Source organism: Peromyscus californicus, unplaced genomic scaffold, assembly GCF_007827085.1.
Source record: "Peromyscus californicus insignis strain IS unplaced genomic scaffold, ASM782708v3 Scaffold_11__1_contigs__length_118956290, whole genome shotgun sequence".
NCBI lineage: Eukaryota > Metazoa > Chordata > Mammalia > Rodentia > Cricetidae > Peromyscus > Peromyscus californicus.
In genome coordinates this window covers 30,986,089-30,997,849 of record NW_026294402.1, presented here as the reverse complement: position 1 = coordinate 30,997,849, position 11,761 = coordinate 30,986,089, and the positions used below count along the sequence as shown (strand labels likewise).

At 43.5% G+C, this 11,761-nt stretch overlaps 2 protein-coding genes across 2 annotated transcripts; one reads left to right on the top strand and one right to left on the bottom strand.

Moving 5' to 3' along the window:
• The first annotated feature begins 210 nt into the window (after positions 1–210).
• On the top strand, positions 211–2,500 carry Pate1 (prostate and testis expressed 1). The gene is made up of 3 exons (XM_052726374.1): positions 211–262; positions 1,443–1,634; positions 2,367–2,500. The coding sequence occupies exons 1-3, from the start codon at positions 211–213 to the stop codon at positions 2,498–2,500; spliced, it is 378 nt and encodes a 125-aa protein (XP_052582334.1).
• A 3,440-nt stretch (positions 2,501–5,940) lies between these two features.
• On the bottom strand, positions 5,941–11,330 carry Pate2 (prostate and testis expressed 2). Its single transcript, XM_052727534.1, has 2 exons — positions 9,306–11,330; positions 5,941–8,987 (listed from the first exon to the last, which is right to left on the bottom strand). The coding sequence occupies exons 1-2, from the start codon at positions 9,421–9,423 to the stop codon at positions 8,851–8,853; spliced, it is 255 nt and encodes an 84-aa protein (XP_052583494.1). The 5' UTR covers positions 9,424–11,330; the 3' UTR covers positions 5,941–8,850.
• Between the last annotated feature and the right edge of the window lie 431 nt (positions 11,331–11,761).

The following is an 11,761-nucleotide window of genomic DNA, read 5'->3' as shown; positions in this document are numbered from 1 at the left end:
TGGAATAAATCAAGTCCAGGAGTTTTCTAGCCAGTCTCTCTCCCCCTAAGTTACAAAGAAAAGACGAGTCACTGATTTTTCTAAGACCAGGGTATGATTTTCAGTGACTTCCTCACTGTCCCACCCCTAACTCCTCTAAAGAAGCCAGCCTCCCCAGTGTATATAAATAGTGACACTTCCTGTCCCAACTTGAACCTTTCTGCCTCCCAAATGGGCAAGTCTTACTTAATGGGATGTCTCATCTTACTCTGCCGTTTGAGGGGTGAGTCCCAAGAGTCACCAGTGTGAGATATGTCCAGGATCCAGGAATGAGTGGGAACTCCCATGATGAAGGCCAGCTGCGGCAACCCAGCAGAAAGAGCAGCCCCTGTGTGCCTTCCGCTCACCCTGTGTCAGGTCACTGGGACCTTAACCAAAGCCCTTTTGCTGGTAGAAGGAAGTAGATGATTTACTAACAGAGCGAGAGATTCCTAGAAGCTGTGAAGTGGGGGCTGGAAAATGATCCTCCGCAGAGAGTATGACTTCTGTCCTTTCGCTTTTTCAACAGTTTTCTCTGCGTCATTTGCACATGAGGTTGACAAATGTGAGTAGAAACGGGTGTGAAAGTGAAGAAAAAGATGAAGGGAGAGTCCAGGAGGAGTGGGGTGGGTGGGCACTGGGGGCTCAAAGTAAACCACAAATAGACATGTTCTCCACATTCAGCAGCCTCTTCTGGCAGGAGACAGCCAGGATGGAAGCTGTCTGTAGGGCTAACAAAGAAGCAGGGCAGCAACTGACAACCTAGGAACAAGAGCAAGGGACCAGAGAAGTGGGATGTGGGGTTGGCAGAAACCAGGTGGCCCAATCCAGGGTAGCAACCTCCTGGGTTTCAGAGGTCTGTTCTCACTGTCCGATCTTAAGTGAGCCTATCATGGAGGTTCGACTGACAGAAGACAGTGAAGTAAAAACCATGTGTGGGTCCCCTTCCTTCGGGTCTATGCCTCATCCTTAGGGGTGGGAAGAAGAATCTGAGGGGAAGAGGATAAAAGGGAAAAATGGTACAAGACGGCATGAGCACCTTCGAGGTAATAGAAGAAAAAAAAAAACCTCTCCACACACCAAGCTAGAATGCAGGATGAGCCTGAGGGGAGGGGAGCGCAAGGGAAGGTAAATCTCAGACAGAGTGCAGTCTTGTTCTCTTTACCTCACCTGAACAGCTGATAAAGTACTCGTTGGTGAAAATAATGGTGAGTACCAAGCAACCCTAGCCGGACCATCTTGGCACGATGCTTCTCTTTTCATTCTGCTTCCCCGTTCCATCCCTGCCATCTTCCAAGCTGGAGCTTCTGAGGCCGTGAACTCAGGTCACCCTTCTGGTTTCACCCATTCTAATAGCGGCACATGTCCATGCTTTGGTGGGGTTTGGGGCCGGGGACACGCCGGCAATGCCTTCCAACCCTAAGCATGCTTCGAACTGGAAGGGGGAGATGGGCTCTTTCCTAGTAGAATCATCTCTCATGTCTCTCTTCGAGTCGTGGAGATTGTGCAGTGTAGAATGTGCCACCTCCAGTTCCCCGGGGAAAAGTGCTCTAGAGGAAGAGGAATATGTACGGCCACAGCAGAAGAGGCCTGCATGTTTGGAAAGATCTTCAAAAGTAAGTGGTAGGGTAAGGAAGGAAGGATGGGGAAGAGGAAGCCGGATGTGTGGGCCTTGGGGATGAGCACAGAGAAACTTTGGGTCACTGTAGACAGCCTGACTCCCGAGGTAGCTGGTAATATCACTCCCAGAATTCACTATGATCAAAGAGAAATGGAAGTGGCCGCTGAAGCAAAGGTAATACTCAAGGCAACAGTAAGAAGCCTGGAGAAAACAGACGGGGCAGAATGCAGGTGACTGGATGGACATAATACTCACCCCCTGGAGAGCAGCTAGTTAGTAACAAAAGCAGCTCTCTGTGTACCTGCCCAGGCTTTTTCAAGAAGGGCTCCAGGCTATGGAAACAGGGTGGGGTCAGGGTTGAGGGGGCAGTGTCAATGATATGCCCTGGTTGCATCTCCTTGTAAATAAGGTTAGACAGGGTTTCTCTAGTTTCCTATCCTCAGTGATACCCAAGCCTTGAGATTCTCAACGGAAACCTCCCACTGTGGTTAATCCCTGACACACTTCTCTCATGACCTTCCTACCTCCAACAAAGTCTTAAAACTGCGCCACTATAGTCCTTTTCCTTTGGGGAGCCACCACCTTCCAATGCCTTCCAGTCCTTCATATCTGAATAATGGAGCGTGAACTCCACATGGTAGTTTTTAGATGCCAGCGTGGGCTGGAGAGAAGCTGATTTACAGATGCCTTTCCTGGGTTTGCTGATCTGCTCTTCCCTCTTCTGCAGGGGACGGCACCCTCTGGTTAAACTTCATGGGCTGCTTAAAGAACTGTGCTAATGTGAATAAAATAAGATGGGGCCACTACCTGGTGAACTTCAGGTGCTGCCGGGGCTATGACATGTGCAATGAAAGGTTTTAGAAGTTTCTGGGCTTCTGTGCTCCAACATCTGGATGATGGGATGGCTTCTCCACAAGAACATCCTGAGGACCACACTACACAGAAGGACTTCAGACATATGACTCTGCCTTCTATGTGTAAGAGGAAAAGCACCCTTTTTCTAAAGCCCCTTCCTGTTCCAAAATCAATAAAAAGTGAACAAATAAAACCTTCTTATCAACATCAGCATGTGATTGGGTTGTTAGTAAAGCCCACTGGATAACCAAGTACTAAGGGCAGAAAAAATTAAAATTCAAAAGATGGATCCTTCTTTTCCATTCTTCTATTCTGTGGCAGAATATATTAAATTTTTATTACCATGTAATAATTATACACAATAATTGGCTTTGTTGTGACATTTTCTTCCACATATACAATGTGTTCCGATCATACTCACCCCATTACTCTCTCTTATCCTCCTCTCCATTGACCACCTTCTCCACTACCCCACGACTTCTACTTTCACATCTTGTGTATGTACAGCTCAGTAAGTTTAATCAGTGTTAGGGTTTACTGTTGCTATGAAGAAACACCATGACCACGACAGCTCTAATAAAGAAACATTTAATTGAAGGTGGCTGGCTTACAGTTTCAGAGGTTCAGTCCATTATGATCATGAAGGGAAGCATGGCAGCCTCCCAGGCAGATGTGGCCCTGGGGCTGAGAGTGTTACATCTTACAGGCAACAGGAAGTTGATTAACTGTTTGAGAAAAAGAGACCTCAAAGCCCTCCCTCACACTGACACACTTCCCCCAACAAGGCCATATCTACTCCAACAAAGTCACACCTCCTAATAGTGCCACTCCCTATGAGATTATGGGGGCCAATTACATGCAAACTACCACAATCATGGTTGCTAAGAGGAGCATCTTTGAAAGGTTATTTACAGACATGAAGAAAACATCTCTCCTTTTCCCAACAGCTACTAAGCTTATGAATGCTAGAGAGGGATGGAGTCTCATGAGTCTCTCCCCAGATAAGCACAACTGTCATGAGTTCAAAGTGCAATAGTCATGTTGTCCCCAGATAATAGCATTTCACAGCACTCCACCCCAACCCTGAGCTCTTCCATTCTTCCCAACTTCTCCTCTGCCATGTTCCCTGAGCCTTGGAAGCAGTAATACAGATGTCCTATTTGTGGTTCTCCTATGACAAGCTATGAATCTCAGTAGCTACCACTCCCCACTGCAAAAAGTGAGCAGCCCCACTGATCTATGGAGACAAACACAGTTATGTAGAAGGAGAGCTGACAGGTCCATTTACCATATCTGTTCATGTCAGTTTATGAGACCAACAGTTGTAGCTTCCTCATTAAGGCCTATTACCTTCCCCAATGTGGCTAGATATTTTATTAATTCTTTCTCTGGTTTTCCTCCCTGCCTCTTATCCCACTTAAATTAAAGCATGTACCACTGGCTTCCTGAGAAAGAATGTACATGGTGAAAAAAAATCAGTGCTTGAACTTTTCCTGGATTTTGTTCATCGATAATTCCGCCAGGCTGAGCGAAAGGTTAGGGTGTGGAAAGAGACCTGTGCTAGAGATACAAAGAGAGAGGGGTCTTCCCCTTCTGTCTTTATGGCTATGAACTGTTAACACAGGGTTGTGGGAGCAGTCTGTGGGGTTCTTGTGCATACAGTCTCAGTCTATTCGAATTCATTATGTGCAACTTTGTTGTCATGTCCAGCAAATACTGTTTCCCTACAGACATCTACTCCTTCTGGCTCTTACAATCATTCTGGTCTCTCTTCTGAGATGATCCCTCAGCCTTGGGGGAAGAGGGTGTGATAGAGATGTCTCACTTAGAGTTGGCCGTCTTAGTCTCTTATTCTCTGCACATTGACAGATCGTGGGTCTCAGCATTAGTTGACATCAACAAACAAAAAGAAGCTTCTCTGACAAGGGTTGAGAGTTGCACAGCCTATAGGTATAAAGGTAAGAAGTTAGGGGCAATTTATTACTAGGTCCATTTAGCATTTCTTGTCGGTAATATATTAATCAAGGGTTCCGAGGTCTTTGTTTCCTTTATATGCAATTCTGGTATTATAAATGACAATGGATATTGTTTTATGTGCAGTGACAATTTATATTCCTCCTTTGGATTACTTATGTAATTTATTTAATTGTTCATTGTTTATTATTTAATTGTGCAGTTAATCTTACATTAATTTATATGAAAGAACTTTGGTATATTTAGGAGACAAACTATTTATCAGATAATCTTTTCCCATTGCATTCCTATGTTTTTTTCCAAGAGGGTGGTTTTAACTAATCAAATATTTACTTTCATATGTGGTCAAATCTATCACTTTTTAACTGATAGCTTAGTTAGAGAAGCTTCCTCAGCCATTAGATTGTATAGACACTTAAAAAATCTTGATCTCTCACAGTGAGGACGGAATGAGAAAAAACCTTGGGATTATACAGGTCTTGGATTAAATTCTGGCTCTGCCATTAACTATCTGTAACAGATTGTATTTTCCAAAGTTTGCTGTAACCAAATCTCCTATATCACGACTTTTCTCTAACTTCCTACCCTCTAGTGGAGGCAGGGAAGCAGTGTAATACAGCAGACAGGACTCCCAAGACTGGGGCAAAAGAAAAAACAAAGGATACAATCCCCAGCTTCTGGTTTTCTTCTGTCCTTGGTCTTCCTCTGAGATTTTGGTCATCGGGGAGAAAAGACAAGCTCCAGGTTTACCGATGAAATTCTCACACAGTTCCAAGTGCTCACCAATGTGGTACACAGCACTGTACTATGGTTTCAATGGGAAATTTCCTTCACAGGCATGCTTGACTATTTGGTCCCAGGCTGATGGCCAGGTTTGGGGAGGCTATGGAAACTGGTGTATAGGGCCTAGCCTGCCACTCACAGCTTTGAGGGTCAGTAGCTCAATCCTGCTCCAGTACAGCCTGTGTTCCCTGACCTTCCCATATCTAAACAGTTCAGGCTGAAGTCCCCTATCATGGTGAATCCAACCATGCCTTCCTCACCAGGAAACCTGAAACCAGGAGTCACGATAAACCTTGCCTGCCTTAAGCTGCTTCAGTCAAGGACTGACTTGGTCATCGTGATGACAACAGTCATGACCAGAAACTGCAATACTTGTCTATTTATGTCACCAGCCTGTTATCAGATTGCTTATCTATCAATTTGTCTACATTATAGAAACAGTGAAAAGTATGTAGGACTATATAGCTACACACATATATGTAAGGTATTTAGAATTTGTCAAGCATATATTAAAAACTAATAATGATAGATGCAACAAACTTTTTAAAGTCAAAGTTTATTTGATTTTTTCACAATTACAGCTTTAATACATGTGAAATTCATTTTGGATTAATATATGAAGGTGTGTGAATTATTTGTTGGTCAATAGCAGATTCACAGGTTGCGGACCCAAGTACAATTCTTAAGAGGATATCTGTAAAATAATCCCTGTGTAATTACTCTAACACATGAAAGAGGAGCATCTGCCAAATAAAGAAGATGCTTGGTGTGGCATCATTTGGGGAAAGAGATTTTCAGCCAGGTTTTACCCTGTTCTTTTGCCCAAATTGCACACTAGAACTGGGGAGAATATCCCATGGTGGGTGACGTAAAAGAAAACATCCTCAAGGATGAGGACAGTTTCATCCAGGTTGTGAGGAATCCTACATCCAAGAGTCTCCTCTTTCATGAGTAATGTCCTCAGACCCTGCACCCTGTTTCTCAAGAGAAACAAAACAAACTTCATTTTCCAACCTGGCTCATCGTGTTTGAGAGCTCTATTCCCAATGTTGGGGTTGTTTCCCAACTTAAAACTTAGAGAGAGAATAGGGTTGGGGGTAGCTCAGTGAGTACTTGCTTAGTGTTCGTCATGCCACCCCTCTAAAACTTAGAGAAAAATGGAGCAAAGAAGTGAAGGAGGAAAACGTTAATAAAAATGTGGTCTCAGTTACAGACTAGCTTTAGACTTGTCCCATTTATAAAATGTGCTTGGCATAAATTATACCACAGACTTATCCATACCTTGGTCCAATACTCTAGACACTCATTGGTTGAGAGTTTAGCAAGTGGACAAAGCGAATCCCATTTGACAGAGAGAAAATTTATAGATAAGTAAGCCACTGAGCTCTCAAAAGTCAAAGATCCATGCAACTGGGTACATTGACCAGGACAGAGTCTGCGCAGCACCAAAACCACCCATGTCTGCATAAAAACCCAGTGCTGTGAGGCTCCTATTCCTGATATCTGTTCATGAAGCACAGAACAAGCTTACAACTCTTCATGCTCAGCAAAATCCAAATTTGGCTTTGTTAAACATTGGTTCGGGATCTTTTTAAAGGTAATTTTGAAACCCACTGCCAAATAACATTCTTTTTTCCTGCATTGACCTCTACAATCCTCGTGAGTTAAGGGTTAAAAGAGTCCAGATACATCAAAATTCCATGACATAAACTCAAACTCCCACATTACATTGGCTTTTCCAACCTGCTTGTCTATTCTGAAAAACTATTTCCACGGTTTCTGGTTTGGTTTGATTTGGGGGTTTGGGATTGGTTAGGATGGGTGTTTATTTGTTTTGTGGTTTTTGTTTTGTGTGTTTTTTTATCCATCCTTGACTATAAAGTTCAAATTGGGAATTCCCCAAAAATAACAACTACATTCTCCGACACAAGACAAGGAGAGAAAGTTCATTTAATTCCTCAAGTAGAACAATTTGTTCATTGGAGGATTTGTTGTGGCATAATATAGTTGAGAAGGCTCACAGGAATCCAGGAGCGGGGATTGCAGTAGGCTTCCTAACCAGAGAAACTTGGTTACCCTCTGTCCACCTTGGCCCCTCGTGTGATGCTCCAGTGTCTGTGCTACTCTGGTTTTGTTTATACCTTGGTGCTTGATGCATATGCTGTCTGCATATTTCTCCTCTTACTGGTGTTAACTTCTACTCTTTCATTCTTTCTGTTACTCATAACTCTGTCTTACGGTGGCATACATTATTACCCAAAAACCATGTCCTAGTTAACTTTGTCAGCTTAGCACAATCAATTAAGAAATTGCACCGGGCGGTGGTGGCGCACGCCTTTAATCCCAGCACTCGGGAGGCAGAGCCAGACGGATCTCTGTGAGTTCGAGGCCAGCCTGGGCTACCAAGTGAGTCCCAGGAAAGGCGCAAAGCTGCACAGAGAAACCCTGTCTCGAAAAACCAAAAAAAAAAAAAAAGAAATTGCTAGATCAGATTGCCTTGTGGACATGTCTGTGGGGGACAATCTTGATTATTCTTATTGACATAAGAGAGCCCAGACCACTGTGGGTGGTATCATTCCTAGGCAAGTGGTCTTGTATTGTATGAGACAGCTAGCTAAGCATAAGCCTGCAGATGAGCTATCAAGCATTGTACTCCTATGGTTCCTGCCTCCAGGCTCCTGGCTCGAGTTCCTGCCCTGACTTCCCTCCGTGTTGGACTAAGATTTGGAAGTATAAGCCAGACAAGCCCTTTCCTATCCTCAGTTAGTTTGGGTCAGGATGTTTTATCCCAGCAACAGAAAGGACACTAGAGTGGTACCTCATGCTATCTGCAGATTCTGTTACCTTTAACTATGATAGAAACCCATTTCCACTTTTTCCTTCATTCCCATCAGAAGAAATTGAGTATTCAATTTTGAACAAGACCTCAATCCCTAATCCAATCACCTGGTTCAACCCAGAGCCTTGATAATACAAACCAGATCCACACACACTAAACTGCTTCTGCATCAATGACAACGTCCACAGATTCCTAAAGTTTTGTTGTTTAATCTTTCTGTTTGTTTAGGTTTTTCTCACTGGAGATTTCCCCCATGAAATCTACTAGACAAAAATTTGTCTCAGAACATCAGCAAACTGGGAAGCAGGGCCCACTCCTTCCCTATCTCCAGAATCCATGGGTCAAAAGTACTGAGCCAGGAAGTCTCAGAGCTAGTCCAAAGAGAACCCCAACTCAGAGGACTTGGTACAGACCAAGACAGCATACTCACAGGTTTTCCTGTACAAAGTGGGGATTTGATTTTGACCCAAGACTTTATGTTTTCATATAGGAGATCACTAATTCTGAGCATACTCACAACAAGCAGCATTGTCAGTGAACCAAAGTGCCCTGCCAGATGTGAGAACAAGAATTTGCAAAGATTCACTTGGCAATGATGATGAGCTTCCAGCCCAATTTCTCCCATGACTACTTCCCTTTTCAGTGCCAGATGACTTTCTCACTTACCATTAGTTAGGAGAGGAGAGCAAATACAGACTTTGGGGGAAAGGGAGCGGGTAGGAAGTTGAAGAATGACCACAAATCCACAGGAAATTCAGAACTAGGGTCCCATGGGGAGGTTGCAATAGTTACTATGTTTGCAACAGATAAGCTCTGTCCTCTTTTCAAAACTCAGGAAGTTGATGTCCTCACAGTTGGTCATACATGACAGTCTCGAATAATGATACATACTCTGCCCTGAGGAAGTGAAAGAGGGAAAGAATTTTAAAGACTATTCTTTCTTTCTATATTCCTGGAAATAATTCATCTTCAAACTATCATAGACTTCTCTTTCTCATTGCTAACCCACAGAAGGGATTTTATTACAGAACTGACCAGAGACATCAACCCCTCCACTACTCAGTGTTATCTCAGGGAAAGGTCCATCTTTCCACCCCTATACAAGACCACTCATCCTCATCAACTCCACTATCCCACTCATCCTAAGCACAAAGAGCACTACTATTTAGAAGGGAACATGTGGTTTACTGCCCATCACTCTATTCCCCACATTACCTTTCCTTGTGAGTACGTAAATGTTCTCAGCAGCACAGGACTGTCTATGCTTCAGTGTGCAGGAACTCATGACTTCATAGCATAACCCAAGATGATATTTGTTACATTTATAGCACATTGTTCCAAGATCTTTGAGATACAGAAAGAAGTACTTAGTGATTGTGGTCTCTGAGAAAATTTTTGCAATTAGATCCTTCTCTGTGGGGAGTTAACTATTAATCCATTAGTTCTAACCTTGCCCAAATAGGACTCCTATAATAATTATGAGAGAGAGAAATGTTTTGTTTTGTTTGAGGCAAGGTCTCTCTATGTAGCCCTGGCTGTCCTGAAACTCTTCATGCAGTCTAGACTGGCCTTGAACGTACAGACATCCACCTGCCTTTGTCTCCCAAGTGCTGGGAATGTGAGACAGAAGCTTATAGACATAAAACAAATGTATACCATTTGAGGAAGTCAGGGTTCCTGTAGAATTTACCCATAGGGTTCAAGTAATAAACATCTTGTCTAAACTGAATATTCTGTCAGTAATGGGTAAAAGGAAGCAAAGGTATTTTCACTTCCTTACTAATAGAAATAGAGGAAGTATGCCGGGAGAAGACTGAACTCTACGGATTCCATAGTAAATTGAAGGGAAGTTTACTCCTAAACATGTCACAAATGAACGGTTTACCAAAACCTTTACACCAGCCACGGTCATACCTTCAAGTTCATGAAGGTCACCTACAAAGAGAAAGAAAGGCGGTCTCCATTGTCACAATCTCCCAGACCTCCACAGCCCCACAGCCAGTTTTGGAAACCCCTCCTTTCCCAGCATCTAGTCACTTCTTAAGCAGCCACCAGCTGCCTCCTTATCACCAGGACTTACCCCGATATGGGGAGGACAGAAACACCATCCCCAGCATCAACAGAGCAAACATCCTGCAACCCTGGTCTTCAGCAGCTGCCTGTGGGAGGTACTGGCTCTTTTCTCACTTGAGAAGAGTGGTTGACCTGTCCTTGGGCTGTTCATCTGAATTACACCATCATTAATTTTCCAGGACAGACAGTACCTCTCAGTTCCAGGATCAAGTCATTGTGTCTGACTCCCTCAGGACACACCCCTAGATCCTAAACATAAAGTTGTGACCTCCCTGATTCACCACACCTGCTCCTGTTTCTGGGCTGCAGGTCTTGACAAATCCTGGAGTCGGTCTTTAGAGCTCCCTTTGTCCCATCCTTAAAGGAGAGTGGCAGCAAACCTCAGCCATTCTACCTGCTGGCTTCCCTGCAGCTGCGGACATTTCTCTGTTTCCACTGCCCTTGCCGTGATCTGAGCCATCTTTATCTCGACTGACCAATAACTTCATGGTTTGGCTTCCTTGCCTCTACTTTTGCCCCTTCATGGTGATTTCTCCAGGTAGAAGCCAGAGAACCATTTATAAGTCACAGGTGCTATGCTGCCCATCCAAACCCTCCAATGACTTCTCAGCATACTTAGGAAAAAGGCCTTCCCTGGGGAAATGAGTAACAGCTGCCTCTCCAATGTCTTTCCCAGCCATATTGGCCTTGCTGATTTAGGTCCCGACTCGGATGCCCCCAGACAGATACAGCAGCATTACCTCAGTAGTTCGTGGAAAACAGCACCTCCAGTTTCCCCCCTGTCTCACCTCCTGGCCTTGCATATCTGTTTCTTCATGTCTTGGCTCCTTCACTAGGACAAAGCAAGAGCGTTGTTTTATTTAATGTGACATACCATGCAGCTGCGGGCTTTGGATATAGAAAACACCGGATAAATATTTGCGAGATGAATGAGTGATAGCATTGCCACATCTACTTTTGCATTCACGGTTCATTTTCCACAGAGCAAAGAGGTTTATCAGATTGTTTTTCTTTTCTTTTTGAGATTATAGTACAATTACATCATTTCCCCCCTTCCCTTTCCTCCCTCCAAACTCTCACATATACTTCTCATTGCTCTCTTTCAAATTCATGGCCTTTTTGCATCAATTGTTGTTACATGCATATTTGTATATGTTTGTACATATATATGTGTATATATATATATTCTTAAATATATCCTACTCATTCTGTATAATATTACATGTATGCGTGTTTTCAGGGTTGAGCTTTGGATATTGGAAAAACAGTTGGTGTGCTCTTCTCTGGGAGTGATTATTTCTCCCACTCTGAGCATTTCTTTGTTGCCTATAATTCTTTATGTAGGGTTGCAGCCTCATGGGCTCTCCCCATCCATATTTACATGTCTATTGTTGTTGTCTTTGTTTAGCTCATGTTTAGGCAGTCATGTTCGTGACACTTTATGCGTGTAACTTCTAACATTCCTAGGAGACACAATCTCACAGCAAACTCCCTTTTCCTCTGGCTCTTATAATCTTTATGGCTCCTCTTCCTCAATGATCCTTGGGCCTTAAGCATGGGAGCTGAATTATAGATACATCAATGGGACCGAACGCCAC